Source organism: Nothoprocta perdicaria, unplaced genomic scaffold (assembly GCF_003342845.1).
Source record: "Nothoprocta perdicaria isolate Ctin4 unplaced genomic scaffold, notPer1 scaffold_29, whole genome shotgun sequence".
Lineage (NCBI taxonomy): Eukaryota > Metazoa > Chordata > Aves > Tinamiformes > Tinamidae > Nothoprocta > Nothoprocta perdicaria.
The window spans coordinates 1,120,984-1,141,660 of NW_020455521.1; the positions used below are offsets into that span (position 1 = coordinate 1,120,984).

General features: G+C 39.5%; 1 protein-coding gene across 1 annotated transcript in view; it reads left to right on the plus strand.

Moving 5' to 3' along the window:
• Positions 1-608: 608 nt before the first annotated feature.
• MARCH1 (membrane associated ring-CH-type finger 1) overlaps positions 609-20,677 on the plus strand; it is a 62,288-nt gene continuing 42,219 nt past the window's right edge. Inside the window, exon 1 of the mRNA XM_026041621.1 lies at positions 609-742. Within this exon, the coding sequence (XP_025897406.1) occupies positions 641-742 (102 nt within the window). The 5' untranslated portion in view covers positions 609-640. The remainder of the gene's footprint in view (positions 743-20,677) is intronic.

A 20,677-nucleotide genomic window follows, 5' to 3' on the forward strand; every position in this document is an offset into this window, starting at 1 on the left:
TKTTACTGTTACAAACTGAGGAGGAGCTGACACACAACTTAGGATGCAGTAATTWTTCCTGATGTGCATGCATTGATTTTTGCTATTTGCAGTACTTCACCAGTTTAAAATTTTAATATACACCAAGTGTTCTGGTGTATGTGGGGGTGATTATATATATGTATGTGTGTGTTCCCACACTATTGATTTGTAGTCTGTATCTTCTGCTTTAGAGCTATTTCTGCTTGTTTTGGGGAAYAGAGTATTGCATGTAAGCATTACGTGCCTCTAGTAATAATACTATTTTCATAGTTATTTATTATATATATCCTTTAACACACTTTTCTTATTAAAGTGACACCTTAAGATTTAATGTTGGAGAAGGCACTGAATTTTTTGGCCCTGAAACAGTGGTAATGCATGTTAAGATGTGCTGGAAGTGCATAGCTCTCTTCTAATCTGCATGGCCTAACCCTTCCGTGTATTTTAAATAAGTTAGTTCTTTTAACAATGTTTTCAGCTTGTTTAAATACCACTTAAAATGCTGTTTTTAAAGGCATGCATCCAGAGACATGCAATGAGTTCAAAGTGTCAATGTTTCAGGGAATCTAAATTATTTTCAGAATTTCAGAAATTGAGAAGGGATAAGTGGAAGGAGAAAATGTTGGGCTGGTGCCAAGCGATAGCTCGTAACCCTCACAGACTTCCAAACAGCACAAGAACGCCCGAGGTCTCAGGTGATCCTTCACATAACTCTGCTTTGGTGAGTGAAAAGTTGCATTTCGTGGTGCTGGCATGTGCGGGTCCACTTTGGAGGTGGTGAAGTAATTTGAAGAAAAGTAGCATTTGTCTTTTATTGCATTCCCTCCGTGTCTGAAATCCTTGGACGTTACAATTTTTTTCCCCTTTGCACTTACTAGCTTTTCATCTTGTGTGTTGTGCATGGACTACTCTGGCTTGCATGCTGTGTCTGTCTATAAATCAGTATTGATGTGCTGTGACTAGTGTATATGACTTTGTACCTGCATCCTTAAGTGGAAAATCACCCTTTGTGTCCTACAAAAAGCAGGAAGTGTCCTACTTTTAATTGCTTACGCTCTGTATATTCTTAATCAAAAGCAATGGCATTTGGTCCCGATGAGTACAGTTACTCCCTTCCTAAAAGCACCTTGTTTGCTCTCTGCTCCTGCCTGTAGTAGGAACAAAGCATAATGTGTGTGTGTGCTCATGTGAGAGCCAGAAATTTTTAAATGATACATATTTCATGAGATGCTTAGTGGGTTGAGTTTCTGCATGCAAATCTACTGACAGACGATGTTCAGGCTATGTGAATTTGTCAGTGGATTTATCATGAATTATATTGAGTTGAATAAGTGACTCATTGATGAGAATTTTAATCCCGCAGTTTTTACTCATTCAAATAAGTCCATTTACATCAGTAGAACTGCACAGGTGAGTAAGAACTGTTATTTGTAAGTGAAGGCTTCAGAAAACTTATGTAACAGCAGAAATTGCCTATATTTTCACAGAATGACAGATTTACTACTTGATTTTGTTAAATTGTTTTGAAACTTTCAGAATATAGTGAATTTGATTATTTGAAGCACATTCAATTAAATATACTTGGCCCAATTTCATTATTACCTATCAAATATAACCAGGAGTGTTCAGGTTTGTTCAGTCTGTCTTGGGACTAGCTCTTACAGGAGGAGGAAGCAGCTCTGCTTCCATAGGCAGTGGGTGACAAGTCTGGTCTTGCTGGGAAGTAACTTGGAGTGTGGGTTACACCTTCTTCTGACCTCAGCCTTGGGCTTTTTCTGTAAACTTCAGAGTAAGTAGAATGTCTCCTGTGTATCTAACCAAGGATTCTGATGTTCCTACCCTCCGGATCTTCTCAGAAGCACCGTAACAGTTTTCTTGCCTAGCCTCTCAGCTCCGTTTCTTTCCAGGGAATCTCGGTGGAGCGGGAAAGTCTGGCTCAAGGCCGTTGCCTCTTTGTCACGTGCATGTGTTCAACACGGCTCTCCCTGTAACTTGGCTAATTGTTTTCTCGGGAACTGGCACTTGAGCTTCCATGCAGTTTAACAAATCCTGTTATTCCAAGCATCTCYCTGCTATCCTCCTGCTGCAAAGGTTTGGGATTTACTTGAGTAAATGCCGCAGGAGATGGAATGTAGTAGTGTAGAAATGCGCCGCGTGAGTAGGTCAGATGGAAGTGCTGATCGGGACAGTAACCGGCYGTGGCGCAGACGGCAGGTTGTGGCAAGTACAGGTTGAGCTGCAGCCCTGTGGTTCTCAAATATGGATTTCTAGTAGCTGTTTAATAGTAAAAGTGGGCTTAGCTCTCCCAGCTAGGTAATGAATTCACTCAATAAAAAACCCCAGGGCTTCCATGCTGCATATGAAAGACAGGAGTTGACAGATCTAAAAGATTTCTGCAGCTCATGCTTTTTTAAAGCAACTTTTCTTGCCTTTTAGAAATCCCTGCTTCCCTTTCCCAGCAAGTAGTCGTGTCACMGTGCCATTTCCCAGAAGGAACTGATCCAAAAATTGCAAACATGGTTTCTTAATTTTTATGAAAAGAAATATTTTGTCATAGTGAAAGGCTCATAGAATAGAAAGCAAATTATGATGATTAACAAATTGCTCACTGAAGTACACTCTTTTTTTCCTTAAGTAATTTAATGGAACACTGAAGAGCTGTGTAGGAAAAAAATCAAAAAGAAAATAACCCATGAAAACATTTAAATGAATTTAAAGGGTTTAATAATGTCTGCTACTTCATTTCCCTGGAGGTCAAAGTAAATTTTTTTAGCTTCATCCAAAACCAAATAAACTGCCAAATATTTCATCAAAACTCAAATGGGTTGAGTTTTCTTGGAAGCATTTCTCATTATTATTTTTGATTTTGTCATGAAATTATTCACAGATTTTGTTCAGCTCATTCTAATGAGCTCCAGAGTCTCTGTATTCAGGGACTTCAGAGAACATTAGGTAGCAAGAAAACCACTTTGGTTCTGAGCAGTCCTAAAAAAAATTGGGAGGCAAATTTCTCAAAGAAAAATGCTTAATCTTGCAGTGTATATATATATATATATACACGTATATATATATATATATGTGTGTGACTTTAGATTCCATATGCACATACACATACATTCCATAGATTTCATAGTGTTTTCTTTCATACTCAGAACAACTTCATACAGTTCATCATCTTAGTGTTGTGGGGTATAAAACTAGAAGAGATGCTGTGCTACCAAGTTCCCTTCTCTACTATTTAAGTGCCCTGTTACCGGGTTCATGAACTAGGTTTCCTCTTGGAATCATTTCTGTTTTCTTTTTCACACTGCTACGACTCAAAAGCTGTTCTGAAACTTTGCTTCTCCGATAGTGGAAACCATTAGCCATTTCAAATTCAGTCAAATTTGTTACCAGTTTGTGCTTGTTCCTCCCTGTACCTATATAGTTTCTAAATTTAAAAGTTCACCCTTTGACGTTCATTCTGAGATGTGGTTTTAGAACTATAAGATTCCACCTTTAAATTTCCGGAACAAAGAGATTTTTTTTCTTTTCCCTTTGGTCCCTTCACAGTTTTTAGGGCGAGTTACCCCGAGATAGGGAGCCCTCTCTCTGCATGGCAGAAAGGCTGTGGATTTTGCCATGGATTTTGCAGTGCCGGGCAGGGGCCCAAGGCCGCGGCTGGCGAGGCAGCTCCCGCTCGGCCTCGGCCTCAGTCCCCGATGCGGATGCAATGCGGAGCTGCCTGACCCCCTTAACGGGCTGCTCTTTTAACTCTTCATCGCTGGCTAATTCAGCCCGTGGCCCTAAGCTGCCGCTGGCCTCATTAGCCACGGCAGCCCAGGCCAATCCCGGCGGTTTTTCCCTCCATCCGAAGCCAATTAGCAGCCATTGCCCGGCTTGCCCTCACCTCCTGGCCTCCCACCACGAGCGTCCCACAGGGCGGCCAGGCTGTTGAAAGGACATTTGTGCAGCCCTGCTCCTTGCTGTACCGCTGGAACGGGGCAGAGCTTTGGGGTGAGGGTCCCCACAGCAGAGCTTTGGTGCTTGGGGTCTCCCCCTTTGCATAGCTGGGGCATGTGCCAAAGCTCAGGGCTTTCGGAGAGGCCTCACCCTTGGGCAGAGCCGCCACCTCGGGCTTCACCGCAGCCGTTTGCACGTGCGTGTGAGAGCACGAGCACGGCTCAGGTCCGGCCTGGAGACAGAGGCCACCAGAGAAGGGCTTTGGCTGTACAGTTACAGAAGCAGCAACAGCCAAAAGGTTGGGGCACTAAGACAGAGCTTTCTTGGACGCTGCTTTAGCGCTAGAGTAAATTATTATAAATCAAGCTTAAAAATTGAATTTTTGTTTAGCTTTATAACTTCTGATATTTATTTTTGTACATAGAAATAATTATGCACTTTCACAGTATTTTTCTTTTTTCTTTTTTTTTTTTTTTGCAAAATTTGCAGGAAATTATTTGCTGATACTGAGTTACTCTTAAGAAGTAACTGACAATTAGCCGACAATTCACTTTGAAAAATCTTCCTGGCTGTTCAAATAGATTGAATGCTCTCTTCCCTAAAATATTTCATCCACATTGTTTCTCTAAGCAACCTACGTTCACAAAGTTGGTGCAAGTTCATTTCATATAAGTTATTTATAATTTTTCTTTTGTGCAGTTGAAATTATGTAATTTTACTGTACCAATTTGAGAGAATGGTGTCTTTTAAGTGCAGAATTTTAAATGTAGAATTTTAAATGTATTAGCTTTTTAAGTTTTCAAGATTTATATATTTCAGTACTTTAGACTTGCTCACATAGGATGGAAGGYCAGAAATTACTTTTACGGCAATTTTTTATATGCCATAGCATATCTGGATTTATTTGAAAATGCATAAAGCTGAAGTGTAGGGTTATAGATACTTCTCCAAAGAGGAGATCACCATGYACCTTCTGTCTGTAAAATAAGCTCTAGAAAATGAGGAAACTAGGCAGAGCCAAGCAATTAACCTAACTCTTTGAAAAGGTGACATGGGTTATTCTCATTTTAGATCAGCAGAGCCTTCAGTCCCGTCGTAAGAGGGCACCTGCATTGCAATAGAGAAGCCCAGGTAACAGAAAGCAGCAAAGCAAAGTCTTTGTTGATTCATTTACCACCAGAGTAAATCCAGCGAGGAAAGCTGTGAATGCTGGTGTGGAAAAAGGCGCCTCGCGGTGTGTTTTGCAGAAAGTTACTGCTTGGAGTTGCAAGATCTAGAGGCAATGTCAGGATAAGCTCCGTGCTCTGCTAACTGCCCCAGTCAGGGAGCAGAAATGCAGGTGCACAATGTGCTTTAAAAGCCTATATGGATAGCATTTGTATGCCTGAAGTGTGTGCCCGTCAGCTTGTGCGGCAGCAGTGGGAGCACTGACAGGAAAGGGTAACAACCAGCGTTTCAGTTTTGYCTTCAACCCCTTTAGCTTAAGTTGTCCCTAATTACACGAGTTTATTGCAGTTTCTGCAGCAGGATTCATTCTCTCTGTCAAGTGGCTGCCAAGTAACAACTACTGCTTCCAAAAAGATATTCTTAGGTTTCGCAGCAAGGGGAAAATGAGGTTTTTGAAGCAAAGAGGGAAGCCGTTTATGTCCTCAGGTTTTGCTCTTTGCAGACAGGGCAGAGGAAGAAAGGAGGGAATTTGAGGCAGAGAGCTCTGCTGCTCCCCAGACACATCCTAAGGGATTTGCTGGCCAAGAATCCTCCACCTGTGTCCGTGTTTAGAAAGGCAGCTGGTCATTCGTGTAGTTTGCACTGAGGATTTTTTGGCTGTAATGGGCTGTTTGAGTCCTAACAGCAGTGAAGTTCTCTGTAGCTTATCCTGTTACCTCACGGATGGCACCGGATTGCGAGCAGGTCCTGTTACAATCCGCTGCCCGTGGGAAGAGTCACAGCAAAACTAAATGTTCAGGCTTGGTACTTGGACTTTCCTGATTCTGAAATAATTCAGTATTTTCTTGTAATGAAGCCATGAGTTTACATTACGTTTGCTTTTTTCTATGTTTCTGAAGGTAACAGTATATAAGAGTGTCCTAACTGCTGCTTCTGCTCTTTGTAATCTATAAATATTAATGCTCATGGAATATTAATACCAGCTGATAAAAACAAAATGCAGAAAAATGAGCAATTCAGTTAATCAATTTCGAGTGATGTCATAGTTGTATAGATAATCACTAAATTGTCAAAACAGCAATAAAATTCCTGTTAAACTGTAGTAGTAGGGGGTGGTTTGAATATTTTATGGAGACTAAACATTCATTTTTGCTGCCATTTCTTCGCTGGTATTGCTTTGGGCCATTTTGTTTAAGTCTGAGATAATACAGTCCTGGAGATTGCCACTTGTGCGTGGCAATTCAACATACAGTTGTCACCCTTCAAGAGGTAGCCTTAATTTTAAATGAGTAATGATGCTCAGTATGTCTGAAAATCACATTCTGAAGTCAAAAGTGGAGTAAACCTAAAATTTGCTTTTAAAGCATTATTTTGGTACTTATGTTAAATGGTCTGATTTTCAGAGGAACTAATTAATTGGAATTACATGTTTTGGACACTTGGGACTCTTCTCAGATTTTGTGATGAATCAAGGGGTGATTTCAAGGTACAAAGTCTAATTCAGAAAGCATCAGGAAATCTGTTAACAGAAAATGCTGTTACTGAAGCCTTTTACTGACCAACAACCTTCACTATTGGCAATTGTTTGAAATGACCAGGGGAACAGAAACTGGAATCAGTTTTGTCCTTTCYAATTTTTTTTAATCATGGAGAAGGATGGAGAGGCTGAAATAAGAATGGATAAGCAGGAAAAAAAGAAGCAAATTGGGGGAAAAAATAATTTTATATAAATACAGATATCAACTACTTTGGGGCTTGTACCTGGTACAAATATGATTCATATATTTTAACAAAAATTATTTATTTCCTGCCATGTATTTTTTATCACTCCAAATTCACAGTTGAATTGGCAGGTGGCTTGAGCAGTATCAATAATCTATACCATCTGCAAAGTTGGATATTCCCCATTTTGGCACTTTGAGCTAAAGGAATTTTTAGACATGTTCTATAAGTGCCTGCCTCTTTAGCATGCAAGCATGTTAAAATCTAATGTAAAGACGTAAGACATCCAGCATTAATTCACTGCTTTTGAAGAGCCGTTCCAAGGCACGTTTATCTGGGCTTTCGTGTGCGCCATCACTGACAGGAGCCACAAATAGTGGTGTTGCTTCCAGTTTCTCATCTTCAGGCCTGAAATCCKTCCTCTTCCCTGCATGATCTGACTGCTGCTCAGATCTTCGATCTRAACGTGGAAACAGAGAACATGAAGTATAACATTGGTGACAAAAATGTTTTCCTTGAAAAACTTCTTTTCCTGTGGCTCTGAAGATGTGATTAAAAGACAAAGAATTGTGCAGTGGGATGATAAAATGCAGGTGCCTTTAAGGCTTTTTCTTCAGTATTTAGAAAAAGCTTTCACGTAATGCTCGTCAGGAAGCAGACGTAAATCCAGAAATACTAACTTTAATTCAGGTATTAAAGAACTTCAGTGATATTTTAAAAACAAAAAACTACCGTGACAGGTAATAGCTAATGGAGCTTATGTTATTAACCTCTACTTTCTTGTTCAGATAAGCCAGAGTGGGCAAGACTGTTGCTGAGCTACTACTGCATGAATAGGCTGTGCCTTGAATTTAGACTGGCCCAAAGCTCCTGGCTGCCAGCCACAGTTCTTGGGGATTAGTGAGTAGGGCAGGGTTAGGTGTGGTAATTTTTTTAAAAAAAGTAAAATACTGCATTCAAGAGAACATTTTGCAAAGAGATATTTTAATCAMCTGGGGGGCAGGAACATGAGTTTAATCCTTTAGTTGGTGGGTGCCTATCATTGAAAATGTGCTATTTATCAGCTTCTCAGATGCCTGAGTTGTGCAATTAGCTTAGTCATTTTGTTATATTTATTCTCAATTCAAAAGCATTAAGTAAAGCAATTGCTTTCTTGCACATTAAAAAAAAWWARRAAAAAAAAACAAGAAACAATTTATTCCTATACATGAACAAATTCAATATTCTGTGGTTATTTGTCTATTTAGTTCATTTTTGGGATGTAATTGACTGCATAAAGGCCAGGCAGAATGGGATCTGTTTGTACCTGCCTATTTATAAAGACATTCAGCAATTATTATCAATTTGTCTACATAAAAAGGTACATTTGTGTCCAGAATGTACCTTTTAATTAAAAAGCCTAAAAGCAAGAAATCTTTGTTTTTAAAACTCTTTAGYTAGTCAGGGTGCTACTCATTTTTATGACCAGTTATTTGGTAAATATAAGTAAACAAGGTGGAAGAAGAATGGCAAATTTTTCTTTTGTTAGATCACAGTGGATGGCACAAAAACACACACTAAGCTATTTCTGCCTTCAAAGCAGCAGAGTGGATTGAATAGCTATAGTAGCTGTCTACTTTTTGTTCTGCAGTGAGAGACTGGAAGCCAAATGTTGGCATTTTCCTGATCATGAGCTTGTATTTTGGTTGAYTCTAAATTGCCTTCCCCAGAAGAACAGGTTGAAAAGCATTCCGGCCAGCTTGCGGAATCGCAGCAAGCCTCTCTCACATAAACTAAGCACAATTTCTAAATCYGTTAGAGTTTCTTTGAAAAAGTAGGTGTATACGTTCGCTATTTCCCACTATTATTTAATTAAGATAGTCTAATTTTGAGAATTTCCATGCATTTTATATCAGATCCACTTTAAAAAGTGAGACAAATGGTATAGATTCRATTGGATAACATCCCATTACCGTTCTATTTAAAATGTACCATTTATTTGCTTTTATACTGCATTGTACAGAATGTACAATGTCCTCTAAAACAGCTTGGGAGCTTCTACTTCTCCCTGAAAACAATATAATGCCTACGCTGACGCCCAGTATTTCATTTTTTCCAATTGAATACAATAGCCGAAAGACATTGGTGATACCACAAAGGTGAACATTAACTAATGCAATTAAGGAGACTGCCACGCTAGCCTTCCTACTCGAGCAAGCTGACAGCTGGTTTGAGGAGTTATGCTTGCTCTCGCAATCTCAGGTTTAGGCTTAAACATCTCTTCTGGAACTGTGCCAGTCTTCGTAACGTGCTTGGAAACGGTGAAAACTGTGTTGTCACTTTTCACTCTGAGCTTTTCTGTTCCTTTGCATCTAATCACATGTTCCACGTAGTAGGTAAGTTTTATAAATAAAAAGGCATGAGATGAGGAAAGCAAGAAATGTTAACTGATGCTGCACGAGAGCAGTGTCAAGTTGAGTACGTTAACTGGGAGCATTTCAGGAGCTGCTCAGCTGCCTTGGCCCCATGGTCCCGCATGGAAAATCCTCCACTTGCAACATCCTCCAGGCTGAGTGACTGCAAGGAGGCCTATGGGCCCTCCCAAACCACCCYTGGGGCTACGTTATGAGGTAGATTGTGCTTTACAGAAACACAGAATAATTAGGTAGTTCACATTTTTATTCTGAGGATATTCAATTTATAGGTATTCTGGGAAAAGACTAGTTATCTACATTTCGGACATGAAAGTTAAGCTACATTTCCTGTACCCTTTCCTGCACCATTAACTACTGTTTCTGTAAAGCAGGGAGAGAAAATAGGATTTTTTTCTTAAATGGGCAAAGGAAGGATGAATGTGCARCTGAAAAGTAGTCCTTTCACATATATACTCTTTTCTCCTCCTATCCGAACATGAAATGAAGTCCCATACTAAGAAATGCTGTTCTTTTAAAAATGTATTGTGTAGAAAGCTGAGTAGAAAGATTAAAAGTTTTTTCATGCATTTAACCTATATATTATCTTTAAAATTGAATTTAGAGGAAAAAAAAAGTTGATCCAGCAGTGTATGTGGATAGTATGACTGTACAAGAAAGTTTATAACAGTATTTTATAACAGCCTTCCAATCATAGGCTCTGGCTTTAGGTGGCCTGAGATAGCTTGCTGTGATTAAAGTTATAGAATCACAAAGCTGTTTTTTCCATGGAAACATGAAGTTCTCTGTAAGGCTCATCTTTTGAAGACAGAATGGTTTTTGCTTTGTCATATAACAGATTTATTTATTTTTCAGTGAAGGAAAATTCAATGATAAATGAATTTTTTGACCTTAGAAAAGATATATTAATGTATTTTTTTTAAAAAAAGCTTTTTAATATTTTTTTCAAAATGATTCTAAGTTCTTCTTGTTTTAAATCCAAAATCTTTAGAACTTTTTCAAGCTTGAAAATCACATTACCATATATACATTATATACATGTATACATTATAGCATTTTGCTGTTTTCTTCCATTCTCCATAGGGAAGTACATTCAGAGCTGTACATTTCTGTCTTTTCCACTTCTTAAATGACTTTGCAGTTTGGAGGGAAGTATCATCAAATCTGGTCTTTCCAGTCTTAGGGTCTTCATAACATTAAGCCTAGATGTCTGTTAGAAAGATTCAGTCACCTTATAATATAAACTGAACATTTACCTTTAACACCTACCCATTTTGTTTTTGGAGTGCCAATGATTACTGGATAATTGTTGATTGTGAAGAACTACTATTTATTAGTATTAACTAAATCCTCTGACACTTATTTAGATGCATAGAGAGTAAGGGTAAAACCCGAYAGTGATTCCTTAAAAAGATTTTAATTTTTGCCTCCTTCAGAGCCCAAATTAAAAAACTGGAAGAGTCCCTAAGTGCCTACTATGTATTTGCTTTTGCTGAAGAATTCGGTAAGCACTGCCTGAATTTTGTGAAGGGAAAAAAACAAAACTTTTTTTTAAGTGGTCTGAGTTGTATTCGCACTGATTGATGCCATCTCCAAAGTTACGCCTTGGCAGTCTCTGATATAGCCACATGATATAGCCACAATTAAAGAAATTACACTACCTGCTCTTAAACCTGGATGCCACCCTGTGCCACATGCTCTAGGTGTGCCTGCTTGAGCAGGAAGGTTGGACTAGATGATCTGTAGAGGTCCCTTCCAACCTTAAATATTCTGAAATATTCTGAAATATTCTGAAATAAACCAGTGTCCCTGTTGGGTGGCTCAGGCACGTGGAACGCGTGCGAGCACGAGGGCTCCTCCTGACCACAGGTTGTACTGCGCTACCTCCTAAAATAGCTGGAGCAAGAGGAAATTTGTTAGCCCGTTCAGCACTGATAATCCAATAAAATAAAAGAGGAGGAGGCGGAATTGACTGCTCCGTTTTGGCAGATCCCGCTGTTCTCCAGTCTTTGTGCTGTGCCCGGACACTTCAGACATGAGAGCCGAGGACACGGAGATGAGCAGGCGAAACGCAAAGCCAGGATTCCCCTCCAGGAATGCCCAGGTGGAGCCTCCGGCTTCATGGAGGTTGCTCTTGGATCGCCTCAGCACTTGTTTTTGTGTTGGCTGAGGGGTTTTAGGAAAGACCTGGCAGTTCAGCGCTGATAAAAGATGTTGGCTCTTTGAGGTGGCAGGGTGACATGCTGGTATCAAACTGGAATGCCGGTGGAATGTGTGCGTGCAGGGGCTGCAGGCTAAAATATAAAATACTTCTTATTGATAATGCTTAGGCAGAAAGGTTGTTGGAATGAGGGCAGAGTCTTTACAGAAGAGGGTTATTTGTGAATAAATACAGGAAGAACGTCAATTTATGGACTTGTCCTGAGGTCAGGTTCTGGCCATTCAGCAGTTGAGTTTCTCTCATCAGACATAAGCAGAGGTGCAAATGCAAAGGGAATAKAAGCAAATGCAAAGGAAAAGGTTTTAGTTTCTACCTGAAATCAGATTGTCTGAGATTTGCCAATGTGGAATGAAGTTCCTATGAAAAATGTGCCTGAAACAGATGTTTGAGTGTTGTTTTTTGTAAGTTCTACAGTGTGAAATGATCGTATGTCTCTTGAAAATGACAGGACCGTCCCACACGGCCTGCTTTGGGGCTGGCTGAGCACTGTGCAGCTCTTACGGTGCACGAGACCCCTCGGCATTGAGCAAGGGCAAAGCTGAGGTTTTGGCAYAGGGCCGGTTTGGGCCTGTAACTTATGCAGGCCCTCTGCATCCCTGAGCACCGGAGCAGCTCTCACGAGTTTGGCGCTCTGCTTATACAGTAATAATTCAATAATAAATAATAGTTCAAGCTTCTGACAGGAATGTGATTGCCATTTTTGACCCCCTGAGGCAGAGGCTGCAGGTGGCCTCCTTATTTTATGGTCTAACTTAGTTACTCCCCCATTGGAGACATACTGTTGGCATGTTTCTTGGCTGAAAGCGTGTAGGCCATGACCAAGTTCTTGGTTTGTTTCCCTATTATTGTGTTATCCCCTGTGCCTGCTCCTCTTACCTTTGCAGCCCTTTCAGATGGGTGGTTTATTTTGGCCTTTTGTCACATGGATATTTAACCGTATCTGTTTATTGTCATATGCCAGTGGTCTCAAAGAATATTTTAAAGTAAGGTTTTGAAGTAGGATCCTCAAAAATGAGATACCCTGGCTTTTTCTAAGAGAAATTTAAAGTATTTTGCTAACTTTCAGTCTGTTTTAAAAGTAGCTTATATTAGCTGGAATGTGAAATGTTCTTTATGAAATTTTCTGTCAGACAGGCATTGGGATGTGTAAATGCAGTACTTCTAGCCACTTAACTAGGCAATATTTTACAGTAATCAATAAAAAAGTGTTTATTTAATGAATTTAATAATTTTACCATTGCTCCATAATTTTTTATTCTTTTGTATGCATACTGTGCTGAAATACATGTTCAGTTTCATCAGTTCCTAGATGAAGTTGTGAAGGTTCTTGTTAACTGTAATAGGTACCAGCTGCTCAACAAGTTACTATATTTAAAAAAAAAAAAAAAAAAAAAAGAAGAATGTAGTATAACAAGTTGAATTGCTAAATAACAACGTATTGGGTATTGTCTGTAGATGAAAATGTCACCTACATACTTGTAAAGCTACTTTCAGCTGCATGATCAAATACCTTATATTTGCAAAAGGTCACGTAATGCTTCATTAATTTAAAAATAACACCAACCTAAATGTTAAGGTTTATATTACCTATCCTAATGAAGGATCCCTTTTCTAATATTCAAGCATTTGAGGCTAAATTGAGTTACAAGTTTTACATTATTTACAAATAATTGGAAATGCACAATGCTCCCATAAGAAGAGGCTTTCCAAATTTATCCATTAAATACATTAAAATATCCATAAAAATAATGCATAAATTTGCATTATTATCACCCTACTCCTAAACAGTCAACACAGAAATTTACAGAGTCATGGATTTTTTTACCTGGATTTGTTTAGGGAGCAAAATGAGCTTTATCTCCTGAAGGTAAAATACTGTTAGGTTGAGTGCCCCTGGGCCTGCCCAAGCAGCGGGGCTGGGAATCAGGGGGGCTGCTGCCCCTTCTCCTCCTCGGTGRCAATCTGGCATTTGGGGGCACCAGCTGGCACTGCCCTGTTCCTGCTGAGAGCTGCCACTGGCTTTGACTAGGAGCCTGCARGTATCATCAGGCACTTGTGTTGGCTCCTGCGTTTGCAGTGTTGCAGATGGGTGAAAAAGTTTCAGTCTTGCAGATGGGTGAAAAAGATGCAACACATTTTGTCATTGCGTGTCCCTTGGTAACCCAAGGAAGACACGTGCTGAAAAGAGAAACGGCAGGCCCAGGGTGCCTTGCCCTTCAGCTCCTATGGCTTTTGTTCACGTGGGGAAGGGGAAAACCTGCTTTTCTGCAGCTTTTCTCCTTATCGCATAGGGCAGGGAACCTCACGTCAGTCGTGGGCTGAATTTCAGACCCCTGGAATTGGCTGGGCTCRACCTCGTGCCGCCAGGGACGGTAGCTGTGGTGCTGCGTGTGGCTGGGACAGCACGTGCAGGAGGACGGGTCGGCCCCGGCTCCCTTCCCAGYGCGGGAAGGAAGGCCTCGCTTCGAGAGCTGCACACCCAGCAAGGTGGGCTCCTGTTCTTTACCTGCAGTGCAAACACCACRTTCTATATTTGGAAATCTGCTGAAAAACATGCCTAAATTTACTCCAGTCAAAATTTTAAACTGATTTGATAGGACACTTTGGGATGATGTTCACTCTTAGGCATAGTCCAGGGCGAAGCGGCTAAACTCAAAATTTGCCTTAATTGGCACAAACATGGTTTTGAAGCTCAGGTCTGTTGCTGTATTCACAGTATAAGTAAAATCATCATCATCAAAAAAAAAAAAAAAAAAAGACAAGATTAAAAGTTCAAAGGTATGTGTGGAAAAGAAAAAATAAGCATAAATAGAAACAGACTTTATATAAATCAAGAGAAATATTAAACTGGTAAAGCCCAAATCCTGTCAGTATTGATAAGGGTCTTGATAGGCTTTGAAAACATTACAGAGATAGTGGAGTCAAGGGTTGGGCAAATGATGTTTTGGTTGATTATTTTCATTGCTATCAAGAAAACAAGGAAATTAACCCTTAAAACAAGGAATACGCATACTAAGAGATTAAGTACAAGAAGTACAGGAAGTAATAAAATGTTGGTAAAAATATTAATCTGAGATTTGATTTAGTCTTAGATTTACATGTTAGAGTATCTAGTTGTGTATCAGGTTCCCAAAGAATCTTCTTATTAAAGTTTCTGGTTCTAGAAAGTGTGCCCTCCGTACTGAAAGCTTACTTTGTTACATATAAATTAACCAAGTATTGTGACTAATTTTTAGTTTGCCTAATGGAAAATTGAWTACTTCTCTTTGAAACAGCTGTTAMTTTAGCATAATATATATGCTTTAAAATATGTATAMTGCTATATATWCACTTTATGTATGCATATAACATAGCAACTATAGATATGTGAAAATCCTATATTCAGATTTTTCACATATCTGTTAATTGCAGTGGCATTCTTGCTTTTAATCCATTGTGCATTTTATATCCTATATCATTAATAAGTTGTATTAAAATCTGATCTAGTCTATAGTATGTCCAAGACTGCATACTGCAGAGAGGGTTTTATTTTCTTTTGTGGCATATGGCAATTAAGTGTAACTGCCATTTTAAGGGAATTTCCGGACTGAACTTTGTTAAAAACAGTTTTAAAACATTTCTTTTTATTATTTTGTTGACACTCTTACTCCAAAATTTTTTTTAAATCACATTTTTGGTGGAAGGCAGACTATTTTAAGAAAAATGTGTGCTCAGTTAAAATGAGTTTCCCACTAAGCGATAATCTTGGTGAAAATGAGTTACTGTCTACAATGAAAACTAGCAAATGCTCTTCCCGAGCTAAGTATGTCCAGAGGGGAATTTCAGCACCATTGAGTCTAGTCCCCCGCTGTTATAACTTTGACGTTATTCCTTAGATTATTCTCTGCTTTTTATTTTTCTTATTATTCTAATGATAGGGAATCTTCCCTGTCTAACCTAAACTTGTGGATGTTTCCCAGGCGTTTATTTTGTGCAAACTTTGGTTTATCACTGCGAAAGTAATGGTAGCAGCAGCCTTTCCTTTGCTAATGGGCTAAACYAGTCAAACTCTTCAGGCCTCTCTTGGACACTTGGGTTTCGAGTTCTCTGTTGGTGCTCCTGGCCTTTCTGCCCCCCATTCCAGTTTCAATTAATCTGTTTTACCCGGCTGTCTGTGTCCATGCTCTTCTGGATGTGATCTCATCAGTGCCCTGCACAGGGATGACAACGTTTCCCCAGTACTTTTCAAAAAGTAATTCAGTGGTAGTTACTGAAGGTTTTGGATTGAAGCTCGCCTATACAAAATACTATACAAAACCAAATGTGTAATTTAATAAGAATAACTGTTAACATCTTAATCTAAGAAAGGAGGAAAGGTGCTGGGAAGTAGTGTTTTCAAACAGAAGTTAATTGCTTAGTTCAGTAGAGATCAAAGCTGAAAATTCAGTGAGGAGGTTGCGTGTTATGTGACATTACAAATAAATGGCCAGTAACAAGCCAATTATTTATTATGTGTTTAGCGCTGAAAAGWACTGAGTGGTGCGTATGGTAATTTAGAATATGTTAGCCCAAATTAACCCTTTCAGGAGAAAGGCCAGTGTGCCATTTTGAACTGCTCAGCAGAATCTTCCCAAAGATTCAAGGCTTATCTTCAGCAAAACTAGAAATGTAAGGCTACAGTGGATGTTGGAGAAAGTATCACTGTTGGTACTGTAATGATACCATTTAACTCAGTAGCAAAGCCTAGACAAAGCTCCTAGAATGCTTTGTGTGTTTTGATCACATTCTCTTGAAAAGTACGAATCAGAAAGATGTAGACAAAAGCAACGAAGGCCACGTATTATCAYTGAGCTGAGTTGTCCTTTTGTCAGCACCAAAACATCTTTCCCTGCACTCGGGGGAGCAGATCTTCATCCGTGCTCAGGACCGATAAAGCTTCAAGCAGCAGTTTGAAAGGGTTCAGAGATTATTGGTTAATTGAAAGGAGAACAGCAAGAACAATCGGGGGTCCAGAAAGCTCCGTTTCCTGGGAAAGACTGAAAGAGTTGGGGTCTGCATTCCAGAGGTGGGAAGGCCGCTGGAAGCTGCGTTAAGGGTCCTRGCGTTGATCCCAGGTGTTTGCGGCTCCCAGTGAAGATAGTTGAGGCCAAGACCTGCTCCTGCCTATGGTGCCGCAGCTTTGTCTGCACTTTCCTAACTGCTACGGACTAATTGTCTGTGAGAGCTTCAGTGTTCATCCCTTCTTCATGAACTGAAGTTCTCTGTGTTCAACAATCCCGAGAAAATGAAAGAAAAAAAAAAGAAAATTATATAAATATCTTTTTTTCCCCTCACAGAAAAAGATGAAGTTTGGGCCCAAGAGGCTCCTAAGATAAAATTAATAGATGTGTTGGTTTGTATTTTTAAAAGTTCCATCTCTTTCCTGAAAGCCACAGAGCCTGGATATCTTTTTTTATATGTTTTCTTTGAAATTTCTTTTCATCTTAAAATTGACACACGATCTTGTGGGGCTATGAATTAAGAGTGATAATTCTGTGCAGCTAATACCCACCGGCTACTTTTTGTTTTATCTCGCTCTTGTTTTTCTCTTGTTCATTTAGCTCCTTCAAGTTTCCAGCATAAAGCTCGCTGTTGTGTCTAATGACCTTTGATACCACTCATCTGCCCTGCAGGGCTGTGAGAACAGCAATCCTCAGGAGGCTCACTACATGCGTGGCATAACCCTGCTGCTGCCTCCCTCTCTGATGACAGCACAGGAAATTATATTCCCACACCACTATTTAGCATCTGGAGTCGTTTCCTTAAGTGTTTCTGGCAATCTTCTCTTCTTTACCAGGTTTCTGTTTGTGTGTGTGATAATCTTTTACCAATGGATTTGATAAGCTGCAGTATTTGAGTAAGCTTTACTGAAACTTTTGATGGGTGAGATGAACAGAACTGCATTAAGGATCTTGGGAAATGGAGTTGTTAGTCTACTATGCACATGGAAAAGATAAGCTGGTTTTGTATATATTTCTTATAGAAAACTACAAACTAGTGTTCTGTAGGTGTGACCCACAAATTGGAATGAGAACTGCCCATTCCTGTTTATCCTACCCATTAGTAAGCAGCATACAGACTGGAGATGGTCTCTGATGGTAATTCCTCTTCAGCTCCTGTTGCATCAGAAATAGCTGAGTTCTTTTCAGATTATTTCAAGACCRGATCTAAGCAGAAAATAACGTTAATGTTCTCTTAAACTTGTGAGGGTGGAAAAAYGATCTCCCCCCAAGACAACAAAAACAGAAACCAATTCCCCTACCAGGACATTCACTGAAATCCCAGCCATCTGCACTGGTCACTGTAGTCAGTGCATGTTTATTTGTGCAGTGGCATCTACAGATCTAGGCAGTTTTATACTGATTTGAGTTTTTTTGCACAGCTATTGTCAAGCATAGAATTCAGTTTTCTCATAAATTGTAACAATTTCAAAGATATTGGTAAGAACTTACTGTTTATTTAATTTTGAACTTACTTTGTGAGGAATAAGAATATGATTTCCAAGAGCTCCAGACCAAGGGTTTAATCTCAAATCCTTCAAAGTTAGTTTTTCATACACAGATCCTATTTACTCAGGGGAYGTTTTCCCAAGTATACATTAGTTAAGATTTTATGATTCAGATGACACTGGTTTCCCCTACATGAACGATCTATTTCATTTCTTCTAATCTTCAAGCATTCTGAATTCCTGACAGGTTTGTTAAACATCAGGTTTTCACATTTACATAAAAAAGATGTCCTTATATTTTTCAGAACTGTTGAGTTTCCAGAAACTATTAGTTAAGTTGATGGGAGCTATAACCACTGAGTTCATCTAAAAATCATTACTTTACAGCTGCCCAGATAATTTTGTAACTCGTAAAAAATCTAATTTGAGAAATATTGTCGTATGTAGTGTCTGTATAATGATACTGTTAAGTAATGTGGAATGCTGTGTTTTATCCTTATCTTGATATATGACACRACAGATTTCCTAGTGTAAAAATGATCTAATTTGTTGTGTCTGTTACTATAAAAAAGCCAAGCTGAAGGCCCATGCCCTTGGTGAGGTATCTCAGATAGCAGCTAACTGAGAGTGCCAGGGGAAGGGGAAGGTAACGGCTTAAGCAGTTGGTGTGAATCCCCCAGGTTTCCTAGTAGGTTTCCTGCTCTTAATGTGTTTGGGGGAAGGCAGGTGGTTATTGCAAATTTTTGATTTTTGCAATTTGTTACTCATATTCTCGTCTTGCTCTGTAACTTCAATGTAATCGTGCAAAGGGCACKTTTCGTACTGTTCACATCACAAGGACAAGACTTCAGCTCTTTCTAAGYTCATTCACATTTATACAGATTTTTTCCCCCAGAATTGAAAGGTACTGAATGCAATGTAAATATTTTAATGTAGAATTTACCCGAGACCTCCAGGCAAGAAAAAGCATCTTGTCTAATGCTTCCTTAGCCGAGACACAGGGCTTTTCCTCCATAAAGGAAGTGAAGGAGTGTAGATAAATCTCAGTCCTCCTCACAGGGGATCATACTGGTGCCATTCCGAACAGGCGTATGTCCAGTGTGGGCTGTTCAGAGCTTTCCTCTTTATGTTTGCATCTGTCTTGCCGAGCAGAGCATGAAGCGCTAGAAACCTGATGGGCTCAAACTTTTACTGCTCAGTTGCCCAAGAGATGCTCCTCAAAATGCTTTTTTTTCCCCTATGTTTGCTGGTTTAAGTGATACGCTGTCTCACAAGAAGCTTAGAATTAAAGAGGGCAAATGTTCAGTGTTTGATAAGAAAACTTTGTGTGTGTGTGTGTGTGTGTGTGTGTGTGGCAACCATAGATAAATTTGCAAAGGCCCTGCAAAAAGCCTACGCAAAGGACAGGCATTTATTTGCATTGGGCTACCCTAATTAAATAACATATAGTGGATTTCCTAGGCGCTAGTTGTTTCAGCCAAGCTGGCAGTTGACAGTACGCTGCAAATGCGTGCTTAATAAACAAGTGATATGCCAGTTAAWGTTAATTTAACGGCTGAGTCCGGTCATGAATTTATTGCAATGAGCAACGCTTAGAAATCCTGCCATCTTTGCGATGGTTCTAGTTTGTATTATTTTCATCATAAAAAAAGGTTATCACAAGCTATTTATTGTATTTCTCCTTATTTTCCTTTCTATGTGGTTTAAGGTGCCTGAGAGTAAAAGCAGAGAGGAAAAATTGCCCTTAATCGACCAGCTTTTTAGTTGCCAAACGTGCAGCCCTGGAGCTCATTGTGTTGCCCTGCATAGCTCCTGCACAGAGCATCTTACTGGGCCGGCAGGTGAATGCCTGACTGTTTAATAGCAAAATAAACAACAGGGATCACAATGCATTTTTTTTTTAGGTAGTGGGGATGCTCCTGATGCGCCAGTATCTGCTCGCAGGTTGCAGGATATTTGGTAACAGACGTGCTGCTTTGCAGGCTCAGCTTTGGTTTCGCATCCTGTTGTACCAATGAACGTSTGCTGATTTTAACCCTTGGAATCAGGCTCTGTAAAACCCACATGGAAAAGCTGGTGTAGATATGTGTGAACTCCTCCAAGCAGCATGTGCTGGGGCACTTGCAGAGCAGGAATGTAGCTTAAGAGTGCAGTGCAGAAGTGATTGGAAGGGCTGGGAAAATTCTGGGCGATTTGAATGTGTGCACACAAGTTCCAAAGGAAATGACACTTGGGAAGCAAGTGAAGAAAAAAAAAAATAATCCCTTTATGTCGTTATTTGATTGCTGAGCTCTTATAATCAGTTAAATGCTTAATAAAAAAAATTAGTCCTGAAGATTGAATCCATAATCCTGTCTCTGAGGCGCTTCTCTGTATTAATATTTTCTCTAGTATCTCAAATAGCAAAAGCTTTGAATTTGCTTGTTTATAGAAATAATTGGCAAGATTGCTGTTTTTTTATGATGGAAAAAAAAATTATTTGAGAGCTAAAGATGCTCTTTTAGATCTTAGAGATTTAGGACTGAATTATGACACTAACAAATATAGTATGGAGCCAGGAGCAAATGAAGAGGCAAGTTTGGTCAGGAGCTGTGGCCCCCCGCCTCAAGAAAGCATTGCTGATTTGCCTCAGTAATGATTGCACCTTTCAACAGTTAGGGAGGTCCTGGTTTTTTCCTTCCTTATACTGAAAGAAAAGAAAAATTACACATTTTAAATCTTAGTTCA